Source organism: Leucoraja erinacea, chromosome 23, assembly GCF_028641065.1.
Source record: "Leucoraja erinacea ecotype New England chromosome 23, Leri_hhj_1, whole genome shotgun sequence".
NCBI classification, from domain to species: Eukaryota; Metazoa; Chordata; class Chondrichthyes; order Rajiformes; family Rajidae; genus Leucoraja; species Leucoraja erinaceus.
In genome coordinates this window covers 9974869-9997994 of record NC_073399.1, presented here as the reverse complement: position 1 = coordinate 9997994, position 23126 = coordinate 9974869, and the positions used below count along the sequence as shown (strand labels likewise).

The window sequence follows — 23126 nt, the reverse complement described above, 5'->3', positions numbered from 1 at the left end:
TAGTTATCCTCAACATGTTTTATATTTATGCATGTGGCCTCTTTCATCCTCCACCCTACCACAGGCAAATAGTAGTCGATGCAAATTGTAAGCTACTCGGGAACATTTAAGTTGTATATAGATGATGATTTTGACAGATGGCCTATCAATTTTTAAATGCCTTTCCACACTATTTTGTTCTGACTTTTTTTAAACACCTAACGTTGTCATTTTAATTCCATAGCATACTTATTCATTTAATTTAATTACGCAACCCATATATTAGTTAATTCCATAGTTTCTATTTGTCGAATCTGTGTATTCCGAGCTGATTTTAATAACAGTCCGAGCCTTGGCCCTTCCTTGTGCCTAAACTTCATTCTATTTTTGAACTAGCTGGAACTTCAAACCAAGAACTCACTGAAAAACTTACAGGAGACTCTTGCGTTAAATATAATACTTTTGTCCAATGTAAGGTAACATAATAATAATAATATTTTATTGTCATTGCACGTCAGTGCAACTAGATTTAGTATGCAGCTCCAACCGATGAAAAAGAAAAGTAAAATAAATAAAGCTAAAAGTTTTAATAAAGCAAAATGCATGCCAGAAAATATGATTGACGGAGACTGACAAATCCCACACTTGGTGATGGTTGGTTATCATTTTTAGTTGCAGTCAGGTCACCTTTTGCTTACTGGAAGTTGTGGATAGCCTATAACACCAATTAGTGCCCTTAGCTGTCAGTTCAACAGCCACATCAGCACCTGTGGGTTATGCATCGAAAGGAAAACAAAGTGCCTAGAATAACCGATTGTCATTTTAACTTGACATTTTGTCACAAAGGTTGTGCATGAGATTTGAACATACACTGATTTACATTTACATATGAAATTAATACTAAAATGTTCAACCAATCAATGAAATAAGTGCAGAATTGGCATCAATGGACTTTTTTTATGAGATACAGCACGGAAACAGGCCATTGGATCCACTGAGTCTGGGCCGGCCAGTGATCACCCACTTGATTATCCTACATACTAGAGACAATTTGCAAATTACATAAGCCAATCAACCTACAAACCTGTACGTCTTTGGAGTGTGGGAGGAAACCAGAGCACCCAGAGAAAACCCATAGGGCGAACATACTAAATTAGCTAACTAATTTGAGACTAATTCGGAATAAAATATATAATGCTGATAGTAATCCAAACACATAGGTGGCCACTAAAACAAATGCTCATTATTGTACCCCTGTCCGCTTCTCCAAAATTTTACTCTTAATGTTTTTGAAACTTTTCTACTGTAACTTTTTTAAATGACTAATATGAAAGGTAACTTCGCCCTCCCCCTCTCCTTGTATTGTAAACCCACTAACTGCAATGAGTCATACTCAGTCAAATTGCTAGCAGTGTTTCAGCAATGATTTTAGAGGGCTGTCATAACATTTAAAGCCTACTAAATGCTCAGTGTAGGTGTGTTACTTCCAAGGACATTAGATTTGACTGCAAGCACAAATTTTCCAGATGAATTATTTTCGAGGATTCCCCTATAATGGAAGGTTTTGTTCTGTCAAATGTTGACATGAACAGAATAAGTTCTTATTGCATGTCTTTATTATTCTTCCTTTACAAATATATTATAAATGATTTTTAAAAGAATCTGTGTGAATGAACTCATTAATTTGCTGAAATATGTTCTTATAATTAAAATTGTCAGTGACTCGATTCATTTTCAATTTTGAGTTTTACTGCTGGGCCAAAAGTTACATTTTGCTTTATATCCAATTATTATAAAATTAAAGATTCTGTACCTTGTATAACCTATTACCTGCACTGCATTTAAAGATATGTCTCTACACAAGACTTTCTTACTGCTCTGACCATATAAAAAAAACTATTTAACGTGTATTTCCTCAAGTGCTTAGATTCAAAGTGCTTTATTTCATTATTGTTCCTCCTTGGACTTGCCTATTTAGTTTTAGTTTAGTGGAAACAGGCCCTTCAGCCCACCGAGTTCGCGCCGACCAGCGATCCCTGCACACTAACACTACCCTACACACTAGGATAATTTAACATTAATGGCAAGCCAATTAACCTACAAACCTGTACGTCTTTGGAGTGTGGGAGGAAACCGAAGATCCCAGAGAAAACCCATGCAGGTCACAGGGAGACCCCACAAACTCCGTACTGACAAGCACCCGTAGTCAGGATCTAACCCGGGTCTGGGGAGCTGTAAGGCAGTAGCTCTACTACTATGCCCTTGTGCCGCCCATATTTGATCATATTAATTCTGCCATCTGTCTATCAACTCTTTCTGCTGACTTTCATAGTCTCTCATAGTGATTTGTAACCTTACGCCATCACTAAGCTATGATCTGTTTTTCATTCTAAATTATTTCTGTACTTTGTTTTTTATTTACATGTACTATGATGTGGAGCGTGACCTGCTGCATCTTTCTGGTCTGAAAAGCTTTCCTATTACTGTATTTGCTGACCGAAACCCTATTGCTTACAGCATTTTTGCTGACGGGAAACCATTCTTCTTTGACCACATTGCCTCTTTGTTATTTGTCTTTATCTTGACAGTAAACCACAAAGAAAAAAACATTTTATTTAAAAAGCACTCTGTTCCTAATTTACAGACATTGCTTTTTGAAATTTAGTAATCTGAACTGCATCCATATTACTTTGTCATTGGTTTCTTATAGACGACTTAGCATTTCCCAGTGATGTGCAGTTTGTCTCCCTCCCCAACACAGCTGATGTGGCTAAGATTGAGAGATAATGATGTGTTAGTCATGAACGTGAACCCATGTCATTAGAGCCCACTGGAGCACCAATTCAACATCATCCCACCGCTTAATGCAGCCTCAGCTAATTGAGCATTTAAAATAAGTAGGATCATGCACAGTAGTATTTTACGATCACTGGTTGCATTTACATGGATGCAATGAATAGATTTTCTGTGTTTGAAGATGATATTTTAGTATTCTGTGCAAAACGTTGTCATTGTTTTTACAATTGCCACCCAAGGGTCATTTCTTACTGTTTCAATAGATGCAACTTTTTTGGTAAATGGTTTTGCTTTTTTCTTGACTTTCATTAAGATATATACCAGTTGCCTAGCTGCCTTGTGATTGCTTGGGTCAGACGTTGACCCTTTCACCAGGAAGTTGAAGCTGACCACCAGTTAGCTGTCTGTGATAAAACTCCAGGTTTGACAGCTTTCATGAGAGCTAACTGTCACCACCAAAAAAATAATGTAGCCCTTTGTTTTTCTGCGAATGATAGACCAATGTTGTCCAATCTGATTCATATTATTTTTAGCATAATTCGGACAGTTGTGTTGTTGAAACGTATCAATGGGAATAATTAGTGCAACATCATCCAGTCTACCAGTGGCTGTGAATGGTTGTTGATATTTTGGTATTTGATTTTAAAAATGTTGGGTGTCTTCTAGATATATGGTCATGGTACCAATTTTGCATTCACTTCTCTTTATCTGACATCCTTTTGTCTCCTTTTCACCTCTTGCTTTGTCACTTACACCACCCATTGTAATCATGTATTGTCTTTCTGGTGACTGGATAGCACTCAACAAAAGCTTTTCACTGTACCTCGGTACACGTGATAGTAAACTAAATTGAACTTTACATGCCCTCACCTGTGTACACCTATCATTTGCCAAACGTTGTCCTGCCCCCACCTATCTCTTCCAGCTTTCTCATCCTTACTTCAAGCACTCTGAAGAGGGATCCCAACCCAAAACTTTGTTAATTCCATTCACAATGTTGCAAGACTTGCTGAATTCCTCCATCACTGTGTGTATTGCTTAATATTCCAGCACCTGCAGTTACTTGTGTGCCCATGGGGCAATCGGTAGTGGGAAAGAGCAGATTTACACCAGTGAGGGTGACAGTTTACTCAGTAAGTGCTGAGGAGCCGTGTGCTCTCAATGAATAATGAGTCATGGAATGCGTGTTGCATGCATACTTTTAATCTCAATGTCCTTAGCACTATTTAATAATGTCTTATTTTTTTAAATGTCTTTGCACATTGCTCAACTGATAGCACTCCAATTGCATCAGCTACGAGTTTCTGTCTGTTCAGCTTAAGTGATTTCCATAGGTTTCTCCCCGCAAGTAATGCCGTTCCCAGCTATGAAAAGAATTTCTGCTATGACCTATTTCCTGTAGCTATGGCGACAGCCTATCGTGAGATTTGTATTGGGGAAAACACTAGGGAGTTATGAAAAATGACATTTCAATGCATAACTGAAGATCAAAGATGTTTGAGGAAACCATTGTCTAGATGAAAATTTGCATATGAAAGGACCACTAAAAATTTGAATATAGGTAAAAATTTTGGAACAAAAACATTAGGTTGTTTTTGGAGTTCAAATGAGCAGACGCAATGAGAGTTCATTTTGCATACTCCATTTCTGCTAAACTTGTTCACTAAAGGTGTGTCTGGCTTATTTGCCAAAACATCCTGAAGTCTTAATGCTGGGCACAGCTTTATTTATTCTCAGTGTAGGTATTTCAATTTCTAACATCCCAATGTACCTTGACTGAGTTCAAAGCTGATGGCCTGCTGATCCGATTAACATATGAGCGTTTGACGGCACTGGGCCTATATTCGCTGGTGTATGGAATGATGAGGGGGGATCTCATTGAAACGTACCAAATTGTGAAAGGCTTGAATAGAGTGGATGTGGAGAGGATATTTCCACTAATGGGAGAGTCCTGGACTAGAGGTCATAGCCTCAAAATTAAGATGTGAAAGGACGTTCTTTTAGGAAGGAGATGAGGAGGAATGTATTTTGTCGGAGGGTGGTGAATCTGTGGAATTATTTGCCGCAGAAGGCTGTGGAGGCCAAGTCAGTGGATATATTTAAGGCAGAGATAGATAGAGTCTTGATCAGTACAGGTGACGGAGGTTATGGGGAAGGCAGGAGAATAGGGTTAGGAGGGAAAGATAGATTAGCCATGATTGAATGGGGGAGTAGACTTGATGGGCTGAGTGGCCTAATTCAACTATCACATGATCTTATGATCTGCATTTTTTAATGCACACGTAACAATATTACATTTTGCAGCACATCTTGATCAAAGTAACATTAAAATTGCAAAGTAATATTAAGTGAAAGTATTCTTTAATAAACATCATTTTCATTTAAATCTAAATCGACAGCTTGCTTCTATGCACTGCTAAATCCCAAAGAAATATAATCTCGTAGGAGTTTCCACAGAAATGTAGCTAAGTCATAATCCTATTTGCATGGGTTAATGAATAAGGTAGTAGCATTAGATTTGGAAAATTGAGTTTTCATTTGTGGATGAAATTTTAAAGGACTGAATTTTGCCTTGCTTATGACACATCAGTAAATGTTAATCTTAACCGATAGAAATCATTGACTTTTTCTTTATTTTAATATAGTACTTTCACACACTTGTTCTTTGACCATGCATCATTATCATTGTTGAAAACATCAACGGGCATGGTGCCATACAATGCTATGTACGACAGTGATCGCAACTTCCACTGAAGTGTGGATGGCTGTTGGCTCGCTAGGACCTGCTGGGGGTCCACAGCCCCCTCCTCACCTGGCAAACCAGGTGGGGGAGACGGTTTAGTCACCGACTATCCGACCATGGAGCAGGTAGCACGTGATTACATGGTACCTGTGGCGGTGGGAACTCCACCCCCCCGACCTGACCATGCCATTATACCTTATTAAAGAAGACTGCAAATTTGGCTGTTCTTCCCCTCTCTTAGCCAAGTGGTTACCTTTGCAAGTAGTATGTGCAGGAAAGCGGGCAACTTGTATCTAAGAAAAGTCCTATTTATTTTTGAGCAAGGTTAGGTGCATGGAGTTGGACGGCAGGCAACAGACCCTTCGGCCCAACTTGCCCCATCTACGTTGGTCCCACCTGCCTGCGTTTTGCCCTTTTCCCTCTAAACCTTCCTGGGTATAAATGGGAATCAAATTTGATAATTAGTACTGGTATTAAGCAATTGCAAATATTCAATCAAATTATCTGTTTGAATGGTGAAATTAGTGATTCCGATTTGCATGCTTTTTTTTAAAGTTCTGATTCTCAAAGGACTGGTAGTAGTAAATTAGTAGAACAATTTAAATTGAGTCATTGGTCCCAAGTTGGTCTCTGGTGCAAAATTGTAGTTGAATCTTGGATTTTCATGATGTGATCAGCTATGGCAGAATTGCGGTTGGTATCATTCTGACTCATAAACTTCACGTTGTCCATTCTGCCTTGCTCCTTAATACAAATTGGCTCGGTTAATGAACCCCCAGTGGAAAATAAGGTACTTTTAAGTGGAGCTTTCAGGGTGCCTGGTCAGCCATGTTGGGAGGTATTACGAATTAAGAGCATCAAGAGGTTTGAAGTAAATGCAAGAGAGTTTTTGGGATTGTTCTCTGGAATGGAAGACGCAGAAGCTTGAGACACAGGGAGCTATTTCTAATTTCTCTATGATCTCCTGACATTGTTGGGTTGAAAAGTATATTTGCAATGACGGTGCTTAATTAACTTGTTTTGGAGGGAGATTTGGGAATGTTTTATTAATATTTACTTCATTCTTTATTAAAATATTATTTTTAAGGCAATGTTTGTTTCTACTTGGGCCATTTGTGCATACTCCCACAGTTGTGGGAATGTGTTCGTGCAAGTCGCCTGTTGAATCACTCCCATCCTGCTACATTTTATGAAGTAATGTGGCAATTGTTTGTTTTAATAACTTTTGATTTAGTAAAAAAAATACTAAATTGCTGTATTCCATTTTTTTCAGTCCTTGAGTTTGAAGCAATATTTTGTACTATGATATATATTTGGAAACAAGTTTGAAAAATCTCTGCAGTTAATAGTGGTGGAATAATTACTGGCACTTGATGCTGCAGCTTAATGAATTCTAATGGGAAATATGGTGCATTTCATATTTTAACTGAATAATACTTTTGAAATATTCGTTTAAAATATTTGAGGCTGTTTTGCAACTTTCAGTATAAACATCCAGAAGTTAGGAATTTAATTCTCATTGCAGAAATTGCATTCAATAAAACTAATAAGTTGCTGCCAAACTTTAGAAAATAAATAGCCATGTATTATCCGTAGGATGGTCATTAAAGATCCCTCTTGTGAGGATCCTTGTGATGGCACGGTTGACATTATGTTGCTACTGACACTTTGTATACTTCTAATCCAATCTGAAATTCGGTAAATTTATTTGCAAAGATTTCATTTCAAATTTGAGACATTTTATTTTAGCACAGAAGTAGAGCATTGGATAGACAATAGACAATAGGTGCAGGAGTAGGCCATTTGGCCCTTCGAGCCAGCACCGCCATTCAATGTGGTCATGGCTGATCATCCACAATCAGTACCCCTTTCCTGCCTTCAACCGATATCTAGCCCTATCTAGCTCTCTCTTGAAAGCATCCAGAGAACCTGCCTCCACCGCCCTCTGAGGCAGAGAATTCAACAGACATAGTTATTGATAGTTGTATATATATATACAGCAGGTGCAACCAATTGTTTTGAATTTATCATCCAAATATGCATATTCAATAAATTGATCACAATTGGGGTTATCTGTAGGAAATAGTGCACTGCAATATGTTTCCAGAATTAGGAGCAATAATTCCCAAACTGCAGTTGAAACTGACGTAAAAATAGAAATGTATAGCGATGTGCATTAAAAATTAAAATTAAAAAAAAATAATTGGAAATGATTTTATTCCTACATTGTTGTTTTACCGTTGTCTAATTAGTCTAAAATTCTTCCTCCTCCTTCTCCTACTGCAGTTTGCGGAGGCAATAAGCAAAAAGCAAGTGGAACTGGGGAACTATATTGGAAACGGATACAAGACGGCATTGAGTGAGGAACGTAGGCGGTATTCCTTTTTGGTGGAAAGGCAGTGTTCCGTTGCCAAGAATAACATGGTGTACCACAGCAGGGTAAGTATTTTGAAAATCCTTTTAAAATGTATTTGTTATCAACCGCAACAGCTTTTCAGTAATTTTCAGAGAGGAATGACGATACAGGCAAGTGTTTAAACAATTTATTTTTGTTCTGTTTCTCTACTGACCATCTAATGGTGGGGATTAGTTCTACACATTTCAGTAGGTCTTTGTTGACTTTATTTCAGAAGAACGTTAAATTAAATGGCCAAACAATGTCTCTCTGTATTTGAGCATCACACCTGAGCTCTTTTTGTTAAAGGATGCCTATCAGTTTGCATCTGGCCCACAGTTTAGTGCCAAATCCCTGGGGAAGCTGTTTTTTCCCCTTCTAATTTTGAGAGGCTACCAACCATGGACCCTTTCCAATCTTGCTTTCTCGGAAAGGTCAATATTCCACAGCCATTGAGTCACGCAGCAGGGAAACGGGTCCTTAACCCAATTTGTCCATGTCGACCATGTCCAGGATGGCCCATCTGAGGTAGTCCTATTTGCCAGTATTTGGCCCATGCGCCTCTAGACCTCTCCATGTATCTTTCCAAATGCCTTTTAAATGTTATCGTCCCTGCCTCATTAGAGGTTTGTGATGTGGAAGTAGTACCATGGAAAATTGTTGTAGTTACACTGGTATACACTCACAGTAGATTAATAATGTAACTTTTTTTGTTTTGAAGTGAAAATGTGCCACTCTTTGCAAAAGTTCTCTCACCAGAAGTAATTTTTGGTACCTTTCTCTTTAGCAATTTCCTTATTGCTCTCTCATCTTCTGAAGAAACTCGTTTCCTCCCATCTGCACAGTTCGGTGGGAGACAGTAATCTTTTACCACTTTCAAGTTGAAATGTGACAAGCATTTAAAAGGTTACCGTGACATTCTCAGCAGATTATTTCTCCTTGAAGGGTCCTACCGACAATTCTGAGTCGATCCTCACCAGATTACACTCCCTGGTTTTAATGAAAACAGTCGGGAGCAAGTGTTCAGTTCAGTTTGTTTGTTCCGCTGGTCTCGGGATACAGAGGTCAATTATATCATCCATAACCACCATTCATTTGCAACCATTTAATTTGCCTCCGATCCAAAGATGGAATCTTACATTGCAAGTAACTGAGCCATCAGGAGATATTTATCTTAATTAAACTGTCAAAAGTTATAATTTGAAGGATGTTCAGACAATTTATGCTCAAAAACAGTTCTATTTAACATATAACTAGCGGGACTGCTTTATTTATTTGTATTAGTAGATTTGACGCATTGTCCAAAATTACTTACTTTTCTAATTTGGTTTAAAATGGGTTGCATTTTCAAAATAAGACAAAGGTACAGTCGTATAAAAAAAAGTGGGAACCTTTGTGCATAGACCATGATTTTGTGCAAAATCCAGGATTTCCATCATGAGTCCCTCGGGTTTGACATTTAATGCCTGAAAAGTTACCCCAATAAAGTATCCCAGTCATCTCCTTTATATTTTTGTGTGAGAAGGAACTGCAGATGCTGGTTTAAACTGAAGATAGACACAAAAAGCTGGAGTAACTACATCTCTTACTTTGTCTCATCCCACTTCCTCTAAGTCCAAGGCACAGCTATGGGCACCTGCATGGGCCCCAGCCTTGCCTGCCTCTTTGTCGGGTACGTTGAACAATCCCTGTTACAGGCGTACATTGGTCCTATCCCCCAATATCTCCTGTCCCGTTGAGTTACTCCAGCTTTTTGTGTCTATCTCCCTTTATTTTCATAATGGATGTGAGGCTTGTAGATGGCATAGTCCTTTCGTGCAGGAATGACTTTCCAGAAGACAGAAGGAGCCAACAAAGGTATCAATAGACAATAGGCGCAGGAGTAGGCCATTCGGCTCTTCGAGCCAGCACCGCCATTCAATGTGATCATGGCTGATCATCCCCAATCAGTACCCCGTTCCTGCCTTCTCCCCATATCTCCTGACTACGCTATTTTTAAGAGACCCTATCTTGCTCTCTCTTGAAAGCATCCAGAGAACCGGCCTCCACTGCCCTCTGAGGCAGAGAATTCCACAGACTGATCACACTCTGTGAGAAAATTAATAATTAATAATTTATTATTACATTAATAATTGTAATAGTAAGAAATAATGTTCTTGGTGTTATGAATTTTCTTTAGTTATTTCATGTAATACTGAGTAGATCCATCCTAAAGTATATCTCCTTGAATTTATGCAATGCAATAATTACATTGTTTTTTTCTTTCACAGGGCAAAGACATGGTAACACAAAAGCTTCCTGGTTGGCAGCAGGCCTGCAGCGATCCTTCCAAAATTCCTGACCATGCATTGTCAATGGTGCAGCAGTTGGCTTCAGGCAATGGAGGAACCCTTAACCCCGACCCTGTGGCCACCACCAAATCAGGGCTGATAATTTCAGATCCCATTCCTGGTGCTAAACCTCTACCAGTACCACCAGAGCTTGCACCCTTCGTTGGAAGTAACATGGGTTCCAATTCTGTAAGTAACAATGATTTCTATCCGTGATTTAGCAGTATGAGTCAACTATGTATGTAGAATAATTCAACAGTGAAGCAGTGGGACATGGACTTCACTATCTAAGAGAGTGGTGGAGACAGAATCGCAGCTACACGTACTGGAAGGGCCACGATCCATGTAACTCTGCACCAACAGCTGCAGAGTGGGAGTAGTCTCAATGCCTCAAATTTTGGCTGGCATGGATGAATCAATATGCTGCTTATTCTATTATCTTGATTCTATGTGGGGTTAGATATGTTTATCTAATGCTTAATGAGAAACAGAATCTACAGGAGCCCGTTTGATATTTGTACATCATTTTCCCTGAAGAATGTTTTTTTTCCTCTGGAAGTTGATCATAGAATTTTTTTCACCCTCACATTGTTGGAGTTGTTCCAAGAGATTTTGTTGCACTCTCAGATAGAAATGAGAGCACTTCTCAGAAGTCGTTAATTAAATGTTGTCGGTGCCAATTTTGATACAGTTAAGCTGCATGCAGGTCAATCTACCCTAGTGGGTTGAAGCCATGTCAGGAGTCTTCACAAAGAGTTGTGAACTGCTGTGACGGATTGTTTCTCTATTTAAAATGACAGCCGTAAAACACTGGCATTTAAAACTGTGAATGCCTGACACAAAAGCTACGGCAAGTAGTAGTAGCTGCTTTTTTTTATTTATTCATTGACTGTGGGAGAGTATTTATGCACACAATAGTGAAATGCACATTCATAAAATTGGCATTGCATTTAAATACCTAATGTTCTGTTTATCAAATTATTTTAAGTATTCATTCATTTCTCTGGGTCCTTTTTAAAAGTCTTTGCCTCCTTAATCCACAGCTTGGAAACTGCGGCTGGGGCGTATCTCCTGAGACATTTTCCAATGACAATAAAATAGTTCTTATCCATGGGTCTGCATGCCTTTTCCCACTCCAAGAGAGAAGATGAAACCAAATTGATTCTAATTTATCAGAATTATTCTGAGGGTTTCATTCACTCGGGTAAAATAGGTCACATTCCGTGCACCATAGTGGGACTTGTTCAATATGGATATTTTTAAGATGAGGAGATTCACATGACTAAGGTTATTCAGCTTTAGGATTTTCTTAGTCATTGTTGTTCAGGAGTATTTCCAAGTTCAGGAACAGTATTGTTTAGCTGTTCAGGATGAGAGTGTACTTTGCTTCTGTAGTTCAGAAAGGAGGATTTAAAAAAAAACTTTTGCTTGTTCAAATGGGCACATTGTTAGTTGAGAATGATGTGCTACATGTAAGAATCTTAGATGCAAGGAGCATTTTGTGCTGTTCAAAAAAGTCCAAACCTGGTCTGATCTTGGCTTCGACGCCATTTTACTGCCCTTTGGCCCACTATGTCCAAGCCGACCTTGTTGCCCCTCTACTCTAATCCAATTTCCTTTATGAAGACAGTATCCTTCTCCGCCTACATCCTGGCCAGTCTCTGCATTATCTCCAGAACAATCACTATAACTTGCCGACGAGAACTGCACACTGCACTCCCAAGTGCAATCTAATTGGTATTTTGTAAAATTGCATCATAACGTCCCCCTCTTGAATTCTTTGCCTTCGCCAATGAAAGCAAGCATTTCATATCTGTACAGTTAAGTGCTTAAAATAGTTATTGTGTAGTCATGATTTTTTAAATTTATATAGTGCCATTCATATGTTGTGGTAATATATCCATATAATTTTGAATGATATCAATGTTATATCTTAGGAAAGGCAACAGCCAGTTTCAGCAGAGGAAGCGTTCTTAAACAACATTGCTAATAGCCAATTATGTTTATTTATAGATGTTACTTGAGGGATAAGTATTTCACGGCACCTGGGATATCTCCTCTGAAATAGCAACCCAGGATCTCTTGCATCCATTTTAGAGAGCAGATGGGTCTTTGGTTTAATATCTCATCTGTTGCTGCTTCAGCTTGCCACTAGATTACCAGCCTGTATTTCCCATGTGATGGCCTAAAACTATAACTCTGCATAGATGCTGCTTGACCTGCTGATAACTTCTTGCATTTTCTATTTTTTTTTTAAATGTTTGTTTCAGGTTTCCAGCATCTGCAGTTTTTGTTTACCCTTAATTATTTTTTGTGCTCGAGTCCCGGGGTGGGATAAGAACAAACAACCTTTGAGATGAGGATCACTCGCACAAATTTGTCTTTTTTCATTGGAAGTTAATTTTTGAAGAACATTACATGTTAAATATCCAGTTAAATTCTATTACCTCGGTGTAGTGAACTGCAGACTGGGGTCAAGCAAAATATTAGATAGAGACATATGACTTAGAAATTGCTCTAATGTTAAAACCTGGTTTCAGAGTTTTTAGCCAGAATAGGGGAATCAAGGACCAGACCTCATGGGTTTAAGGTGAGAGGGGAAAGATTAAAAAGGAACCTGAGGGGCAACTTGTTCCACACAGAAGGTGGTGGGTATATGGAATGAGCTGCCAGAGGAGGTAGTTGAGGCAGGTTCTTTAACAAAAAGACATTTGGACAGGTAAATGGGCATGCAAGGATTAGAGGGATATGGGCCGAACACAGGCAGGTGGAGCTAGCTAAGATGGGACATATTGGTCAGCGTGGGCAAATTGGGCCGAAGGGGTCTTTTTCCGTGCTGTGTTACTCTGTTACAAATATTTTAATGTTCCCCACCATTTTTTTTGGTTCTAGCCACAGCGAAATAAGTTTCCAAATAGAAGAATTAGATAGACATTTTCAAATGATAATAACTGGTGTTAATTTTCTTTTCAAATTGTTCAGGGAATTGCACCAACATGGATATATAGATCTGTGGATTCTTGTGAAGTAAGCTGTTGGTGTTATTCAAATGTGCTCCACAGTTTATATCTAGAAATTCAGAGCAGCTCCAGTAATGAAATAAATAGTCTACTTATTTTGAACCCGGACATAAATAGCAAATGCGTAGGTGAGCTTTTCAGCCTTGCACCATTTCTACTTTGAATACTGTGGACGTACAGTCCCTTATTAGCTCTAATAATAGAACGCATATCTGAATGGAACATCATGATTTTTTATTTGAAGACTGAAGAAAGGTCTTGACCCAAAACATCGCCTATTTCCTTCGCTCCATAGATGCTGCCTCACCCGCTGAGTTTCTCCAGCAATTTTGTCTACCTTTGATTTTCCAGCATCTGCAGTTCCTTCTTAAACTTTTATTTGAACTTGCTATCTTTGACGATGCCTTTTATAATTTGGCCGAGTCCAACGATGTTTTTATCAAGTGATTCTTTAATGCTGCAGCAAGGGAAATAACTGACTTCATCCTGTTGAGTAATGCCTTCCAACAGCTAATCATTGCCTGGGAATGACAGTGAACGTCAAGTGTTTTGAGACTAAAACCTATCAGGGAAGTAATTGCAAAGTGCTTCACTTGGCAAAAGGGAAGGGTTTGCAACAGTTTTCTCAATCCACACACTGCATATTTTGTGCTTTATTTGCTCATTGGAATCTACTGCAAGCATAGATTTAATGCTTCTGCTCACTGTCCATCTTCTCAGGAGGACTGAACATAGTGAAAATCTGTGCATGGGTTTCCTGTGATGCCTTTCTGTTGATTTCATTCAACTCTAAATTGTGTCTAATTTTTAGTAATTGGTTTTGTTTTGCTTTGGAATTGCTTTAGAATTCAGATTTATTTTTAGATTTACCCTGCACAGAAAGTTCTGCTATAATGTAATAGATGTATTCCTAAGACATAGCAAACTGTTTTATAAACTAGTTGTCTCGATGGGGAAAAGGGAATTGGGTGCTAGAGAATTTCAGACGCTCAATAACAAAAGTTATTTCTCCCACAGGATTTTCAAAAATAAAGGTCCTTTTAATAGCTACAGGTTTAGTTTTGTTATTGCAAGCTAAAAATACTAAAGGTTGTGTGTTACATAGCTTAATTTGGGTATCATTGCACAAGTGTAGATAGAAGTGATTCTTATCAATTTCAGTGCCACTCATGATGAACTGTGTTAAGAGACAATTGTGACTGATTACTGCAGGGAGGTTACATGGAAACTCTTTCATTTTCATGGATTGTTTTGTTTTTTACACAGGACAGCTTTTTTTCTGCTTGTCAATTTCCAAAGTGACTTTTAAATGGTTTTCCAATTCCTGACAGAAATCGGGTGATATTCAATTCAACCCATATAATGCAAATATGTCCCCTCATTCATCTATCACATTATATTTAAACAGTGTTATTGAAAGCACAGGTTATAGCCAAACTGTACTTGGTTTTGTCTGGAAACAATTATATCTAAAGTTGTTCAGTGGGAATTGCAGTCTATTGCCACCAAATTTTAGTTGTTCGAATAAGGTTTCTGTTTTAATGCAGATAAGAATGAGTGAATACTTATTTTGAATGATGTTGGACTAATTTCTGTCCAATTGCATGTTTCAGTGCTTAGATGATTTTTTGCAGTTAGTTGAAGGCAAATAATATGTAATGATTGCTGATAATTTGTATGGTTGACTCATTATAATGAACCACATCCGAGGCATAATGTAGAATTACTTCCAAAAATAGTGATTTTTTTTTTCCTTGATTGGTTAACATTTTGCACCAAATTCTACTACTAAACTTGAAGATAACTATCCATTCTTATTTTTAGCCAGCGAATTATCCCATAAGCTCGATCCTTTGTGAACTATTCGTATACAAACCAGGATAGCTTTTGCTACGTTAATGCAAGATTTAAGAATATATTAGTAAAAGTACACCCAAAAGTGCTGACTGTGGGGCTCCATACTCTTGGAATATTGCTATGACAATCTGGAATACGTAGCATTAAGTCTTTTAAGATGCTGTTTGGCACAGGAAAATACAAAGAAGAGACATTGGCGATGAAAGGCAGCAAGCCTACCGCTCCACCACTGTGCTGGTGGTTTAGTTAAAGCTATAAATATGAGATTTACAGGAGGCTTGAAACAAGTGGACAAAGACAGTGAAATACTAGTAATTTTTGACTTTATCAATCCAGGGATGACTTTATCAATCTAGGGATGTGAGTTATGTGCTGTATATTTTGTAATAAGCTGTATTGTCGGAGTTAGATACCGAATGATTATTTTTCTTTCCATTTCAGCGCATGATGGGCCAGGATGTTTCCTTAGTACCTAATGGCGACCTGTCCAACTCACACCAAGCAGGCTATCAGCAATCGGCCCCGCCTGATGTCAAACCAAAGCCGCCTTCACCGCCACAACTTCCCAAACAGCAAAATGATGTCTATTCCCACACACTGCCTACACGCAAAGCATTGCTCTTGAAAACCAGCCCTTTGTCAGGTGAGTGACCAGTAATCTGGGCACAGTCTAGTGGTAATGGGAACAAATATTTAATCATTGTTGTCAAGTGTACATTAAACAAGTCATGCACTGACTTGTATGTTTCTTTAGTCACAGGCAGTATTTAACTAGGTGTGGTCCTGATAGAAAGTTGCATAACATATTTAACCCTTGCATTCCTTAGCACAAAAGGACGGCAAATTGCTTAAGGGAAATTCTGTGTCTACCTTCTCTTTAATAATCAAGGCAACTCTACATTATAGTCTCAGACCACTTCCACTGCAATTATAATCCAAAATCGGTATTTCAAAACTATTCACTTCTTTAGTCCAAGGATGGTGAATCTGGAATTTATTGCCACAGACAACAGTGGAGGCCAAGTCGATGGATATTTTTAAGGTGGATATTGGCAGATTCTTGATTAGCAAGGGTGTCGGGGGTTATGGGGAGATGGCAGGAGAATGTGGTTGAGAGGGAAAGAACATCAGCCATGATTGCATGGCGGAGTAGACTTGATGGGCTGAATGGCCTAATTCTGCTCCGGGAACTTGTGAACCGGTTAGACACAAAATGCTGGAATAACTCAGCAGTTCAGACAACATCTCTGGAGAAAAAGAACAGGTGACATTTTGCGTTGGAACCCTTCTTCAGATTCAAATCACCCATCTTTTTCTCCAGAGATGCTGCTTGACCCGCTGAGTTACTCCAGCATTTTGTGTCTACCTTTGGTATAAACCAGCATCTGCAATTCCTTCCTACACAACTAGCATCTACAGTTTTTCCCTACGCACCTATGTTAATTTTTAGTCGTCTCCATTATAAAAGTAGCTGTATTTAATTCACCTGCTATGGTGATGCAATTTTCAACAACCTACTGTTCAGTAAGATAGTTTAGTTTAAAGATACAGTGTGGAAAATCTGCACTGTACATGCCGTTCATTGATCACCCATACACTAGTTCTATGTCATCCCAGTTTCACATCCTACACACTAGGGGCAATTTACAGAAGTCAATTAAGCTGCAAGCCTGCACATCTTTGGAATATGGGAGGAAATTGGGGGCGACCGGTGAAAGGCCATGGGGGAATGTACAAACTCCATGCAGACAAGCACCTGTAGTCCGGATCGAATCCGGGTCTCTGGATCTGCAAGGCAGCAACTCTACCGCTGCACCATTGTGCCACTCTTGGGTATCCTCGAGTTTCTTGCAAATTTGGCACAATTGCAATCTCAAAGATCATATGTTAAGAAATGCTGATTTTTCTCATTCTTAAACCAACTAGAGAGACTAGTTTATATTAATAAGCGCCTGCTTTTAGGTTTATTGTTGTCACACATATAGAAATACAGTGCTGAGTTTTGTTTTGTATGCTGTCTAATCTGATCAGATAATGCTGCACATAAATACAATCTGGTCAAACAACAGGCAGAGCAAAGGGGAAAGTACAGAGTTCAGAATCTAGTTCTCAGCATTGAAGCGCATCAGTCCCATAGACAAAGTTCAATGTCCGCAATAAGGGAAGAGGTGAATCAGATAGTACCCTAGCTTATGGGAAGGCCGTTCCGCAGCCCCGACGTCGGACTTTTAACACCCCGGCGAGCGGTCCTGAACATCGGGCCGCCCGTAGCGGCAACTGCAGAGGGCTTGGGGAGGCCCTGACCACGGGGAACAGTGGAGGAAGAAGACTGACTTTGGTGCCTTCCCACACAGTGGGAAACATTGATTCTGCTGTGTGGGGATGTTTTATGTTAAACCCTATAGTGTGTTGTGTCCTGTTGATTTTTATTGTATGGTTGTATGGTAATTCATTTCACTGTGCCATCAGGCACATGTGACAATTAAATCTATCTTGAATCTTGAATCTTGAATCTTCAGAAGCCTGAAAATAAGGGGAGAAAGCTGTTCCTGAGTCTGGTGGTGCGTTCTAGCTTCTATACCTTCTGTTGAATAGTGAAGGGAGAAGAAGGAATGGGTCAAGTCTGAGTTTCATTGGCTGCTTTTCTGAGGCAGCATGATGTGCAGATGGTCAGTAATAGGGAGTCTGGTCCATGTGATGGACTGGGCCACATCTACAACACTCCGCAATTACTTTGTACCCTGACTGCTGTTATCTTGTCCCGCTGTTCAGCTGAAAACAAGACTTTGCCTCGATCAAGCTCAATGGCTGCTGGTTTAGAAAAGAACGGAAGAATCAAAGTCCAAGCTATTTTCTCGCATCAGGCCGGAGGCAACAGTACACTGCTGAGTTTCAGCGAGGGTGACGTCATCACATTGTTGGTTCCTGAGGCCAAAGATGGCTGGCATTATGGCGAGAATGAAAAGACACGGATGTAAGTAACCATGTACTGTGCATTAACGTTTATATCGCCCAATTTGTCGCCATTAAAAGCAAATCGTCGTCGTGGTCGAGGATGATGGTCTACATTCTGTGGTTTTTATGGACTCTCAGGTGGCTTAAAAGCAAATAACTATGTACTCATGAGGCATTGCCAACTGGATTGTTGCTTTCCGACATTAGAGGCAGGTGAGTTTTGTTTTTACAATGTATAAATGATATGATCCAATGATTCTATCATTTTGTTTTCAGGCGAGGATGGTTTCCCTTCTCTTATACCCGTATAATGCAAGGTGGAATCAATAACATTTTAAATAAGTAAGTGGCTATTTAAGAATAATTGCACCTTTGGATGTGTGATATTTGTCTCCATTTCCTGCCCACCTGCTCTAATGCAAGTTCCTTTTGTCCATATTTTACTCCATTAATTGCTCGGAGAGGTCTTGTTTCCTCTTTGATGAGCACAAAAATTAATGGAAATTGGTGTTTGTACCTGGGGAAGGCCATTTCTATTTCACTGCCTGCTGCTAAATCTTGTGCTAACCATAACAAATGTGTCTGGTTTTTCCACATCGCAACGCATTAATAGTCCAGTGCTGTGTGCCAACCGATCATTAAACTTCATGGTTACTCTATTCTTGATGATAAACAATACACTTAATATATTTTTAATTGCAGTTGTTCATTTTGTATATTGGAAGAATAATTTATTTTTCCAGTTCAATCTGGTTGGTTGCTAAATCTCAAGTCAAAACTGGTCCTCCCCAGATTCCGATGCAGTTTCATTCCTGAGCATGGTTTGTGACCTGGACAGTTTGTATGTTGGAGAAGTGGCTGCCCAGCAATATATTTAAACAAAAACGGAGGCGAAGCCAGGGCAACGTGCTGTTAAACCTAGATGTTTAACCTGCCACTTCAGGTCAGAGTGGCTGCACAGTGACGCAGCGGTAGAGTTGCAGCCTAATAGCACCAGAGACACTGGTTCGATCCTGGTTACGGGTGCTGTCTGTACGGAGTTTGTACAGTCTCCCCGCGATCACATGGGTTTTCTCTGGGCGCTCTGTTTTCCTCCCACGCTCCAAAGACGTACAGGTTTGTAGGTTAATTGGCTTTGATAAAAATTGTAAATTGTCCCTAGCGTGTAGGATAGTGTTGGTGTACGAGGTGATCACAGGTCGGCATGGTCTCGGTGGGCTGAAGGACTTGTTTCCGTGCTTTATCTCTAAAGTAAAGATCAGAGTTTACACCCAGTAGAAGATGCTTGCAGGCCCTCAGTAGCTGGTAGATCCTTCCCTTCTTATCGAGATTAGAAGATGTTCAGCTAGAGCTGAACACACTTATCTGCATCTGCATACAATGGTGTCTGTCTTGTGCTTCTTGTGAGTGGTGGTGGAAAGATTGGTGGAAACAGGGCCGTGACGTGAACGCTCTATCCTTGACCGCTCCTTCCCATTAGTCTCCCAAACGCTTAGTATGTGTGGGCTGGGCATAATTAATAGCTGGGGAGGACCTGTACTCTATTTCCTTCTTACTTGGGCTCAGTTTCAGGTGCTACCTATGGGATAAAATTGGGATAAACTCAACTGATATAAAAATCAATTAAAAAATGAAACCATAAAATATAATCAATGCTGCACTTTCTGCACTAATTACTTTGGAGAATCGGTGTTTTTTTTTTTTAAATGTGATTAAGTAAAGGGTTGGGGGGGGCAGGAAAAAAGGAATTTGTCTTTATCTCTTGTGTGTGAAGTGTCAGACCACGTATCCCATTTTCCATTTTGTCTGTTACATTTTTAAAGCCCGTAAGGAAACTGAGTCAGTCAGCAGGTCGATATGGATCTCTACCTGAAACATCCACCAGCTCTCTCCCTCTCCCTCCACAAATGTCACCCAACCCACTGAGTTCATCCAGCAGTTGTTTTTGTTCCAAATTTAAGCACCTATGGTCTCTTGGCTCTACTTTTTAGAGCCATTTAATCTTGACATAGAACAATTTAGCACAAGAGCAGGTCCTTCGGCCCACAAAATCTTTGCTGAACATGATGCCAAAACCATTGATGTTGCTACATTTCACTGCTTTTTTTAATATGGATGGTATTACCTGCTGCTTTATATTCTCAAACCCATTTCACCAGGGTCTGCTATATCCACCTCTCTAAGCAATTTCTATCGTGGATATTTGTTCATATGTCTTTAATAATTTTACTTTAGTTCAAAACACTTGATCAAAACCTGTTGAACAATTGAAAGAATCATAGCTTGTAATTCTCCAATGCAGTGCATTTGGAAGCAGGTGAAAGTTGTTCCATTCATTTACCTTGCCTCTATTTATTTAGGGTCCGTTTTTGGATAAGTGTTATACTTGGCACTGCGCCTGTTTGTCTTCTGCTGTGATTGCCCATCTGTCCATTTTGTTTAATTGCTGGAATTAAACCCATGTCCTGCACTCTGGCTGTGCGGTGCATTAACGAGCATCTGTTATGCGTCACATAACTATTTGAAGTTATGTCACGCTAAATTCTTGGGGAATCATTTGATATTGTAAATGCACATAGTATTTGTTGCCCAAGAGATATTTATTTCAAGACCAATCAAGTAGATTGAGACAACATAGCAATTGGACTGATTGGGCCACAGAGTCGAGAGTTGTGCATTCTCTTTAAACAAAACGGCGACAACGTTTTTGTTCGGCTGAGTTTTTAGAAGATTGGCCATCCTTAGTCGCGATATTGAGTATAGAAGTTGGACGTTATGTTACAGTTGAACAAGACGTTGGTGAGGCTGCATTTGGAGTATTGTGTTCAGTTTTGATCACCCTGCCATAGGAGCAATGTCATTAAACTGGAAAGAGTGCAGAGAAGATTTACGGATAGGAACCTTTATTGTCACATGTGACTAGGCACAGTGAGATTCTTTGCTTGCATACACAATGTATACAAATAGCAACCACCTACGGCGCTGACAAAGTTACAATCCATGCTGGTCGCACGCTGGGTCCCCATTGTCCATTTACAAGGATGTTGCCGGGACTCGAGGGCCTGAGCTACAGGGAGAGGTTGAGCAAGCTATGACTTTATACATTGGAGGGCAGGATACTAAGGAGAGACCTTGTATAACATAATGAGGGCAATTGGTATGGTGAATGCACAGTCTTTTTCCCAGAGTAGGAGAATCAAGAACCAGTGGACATAGCTTCCTAATTTGAGGAAGGACATTCTTGCTATTGAGGGAGTGCATCGTAGGTTTATAAGGTTAATTCCTGGGATGGCGGGACTGTCATATGCTGAGAGAATGGAGCAGCTGGGCTTGTACACTTTGGAGTTTAGAAGGATGAGAGGGGATCTTATTGAAACATATAAGATTGTTAAGGGTTTGGACACACTAGAGGCAGGAAACATGTTCCTGATGTTGGGGGAGTCCAGAACCAGGGGCCACAGTTTAAGAATAAGGGGTAAGCCATTTAGAACGGAGACAAGGAAACACCTTTTTCTCACAGAGAGTTGTAAGTCTGTGGAATTCTCTACCTCAGACGGCGGTGGAGGCAGGTTCTCTGGATGCTTTCAAGAGACAGCTAGATAGGGCTCTTAAAGATAGGGGCTATGGGGAGAAGGCAGGAACGTGGTACTGATTGGGGATGATCAGCCATGATCACATTGAATGGCGGTGCTGGCTCGAAGGGCCGAATGGCCTACTCCTGCACCTATTGTCTATTGTTTATGGTGAGAAGGGAAAGATTTAATGGGCACCTGTGCTGGGTAGATGGAACGAGCTGCCAGAGAAGGTAGTTGAGGCAGGTACTGTGACAACACTTAAAATACATTTGGGTGAATACATAGGAAAGGTTCTGAGGGATATGGGCAAAACCTGGGCAGGTGGTAGGAAGGAATTGTAGATGTTGGTTTAAACCGAAGATAGACACAAAAAGCTGGAGTAACTCAGCAGGACAGGCAGCGTCTCTGGAGAGAAGGAATGAGTGACATTTCGGGTTGAGACCCTTCTTCAGACTGAAAGACACGGGAGAGGGAAACAAGAGATATAGATGATGATGATGTTGAGATATATAGATCAATAAATGAAAGATATGTCAAAAAATAACAATGATAAAGAAAACAGACCATTGTTAGCTGTGTGTTGGGTGAAAACGAGAACCTGGTGCGATGTGGGTGGGGGAGGGATGGAGAGAGGGAATTCCGGGGTTACTTGAAGTAAGAGAAATCAATATTCAGGTGGGACTAACCTAGATGGGGCATCTAGGTTTGCATGGGCATGTTGGGCCAAACGTTCGTTTCTGTACTGCATTACTCGAGAATACTAGATTGCCAAATTAGCAAATGGCTTGGTTTATCGATTAGTTTAACTTAATCATGAGTTCCTGACTCTGGCCAACACGCAACACACAAATCAACACAGAGCACGTTACTAATCTAGGACTTCTTTCCATCTTGGCCTTCTGTCTGAACAAGCAGTCCCGATAATCCATAAAATAATAAGCCTGGAACTCGTACCAAATGCTCCGATAAATGAGCTGGGTCTGCCGTTGTGGTGGGTCGAACATACTGGTTCCTGTGCTGTATAAAGAAAGGCACTGGTGGTTTTCATACGAAGGCACCTGCAAGCTTGTTCTGTCAGTGTATCTTCCTGCCCTTTACACCTCTTGATACCTCGGATCTGTTTTTAGCAACTTCTTCCTGTACTGTTAATTAGGTGTCATTTTAATCTCTAGTTCCAAATTCGGCATCCCTTATTTTTAAAAGTGCATTTTCTTTCCTGAATAATTCAAGAAGCATCCTGCGGAAAATATCTTTCTTGGTGACTCAACCTAGTTTACAAAGTGAATAGTTTTAGGAAAGTTAACTTCAAGATTATGGAATGGATCTGCAAGTGCCTTCAGACGCATGGGTGTACGTCAATGTCTTTTTCATGATGCTCTTGGGCCTGGAAAAGAGGGTGAACTAAAGGTATAGGATCATCCGTCATCTTATTGAATCACTACTTTACTCTGTTTAGTTTCAGTTTAGTTTGTTGTC

The 23126-nt window shown here is 39.8% G+C and overlaps 1 protein-coding gene across 2 annotated transcripts in view; it reads left to right on the top strand.

Annotated features, from left to right (window-relative positions):
- The window catches only part of LOC129708210 (brain-specific angiogenesis inhibitor 1-associated protein 2-like), a 90548-nt gene that overhangs the window by 59112 nt on the left and 8310 nt on the right, over positions 1-23126 (top strand). For both annotated transcript variants that reach the window (XM_055653831.1, XM_055653832.1), the window contains exons 7-11: positions 7805-7957; positions 10184-10432; positions 15562-15763; positions 17893-18094; positions 18352-18417. In XM_055653831.1, coding sequence (XP_055509806.1) covers positions 7805-7957; positions 10184-10432; positions 15562-15763; positions 17893-18094; positions 18352-18417 — 872 coding nt within the window. The remainder of the gene's footprint in view (positions 1-7804; positions 7958-10183; positions 10433-15561; positions 15764-17892; positions 18095-18351; positions 18418-23126) is intronic.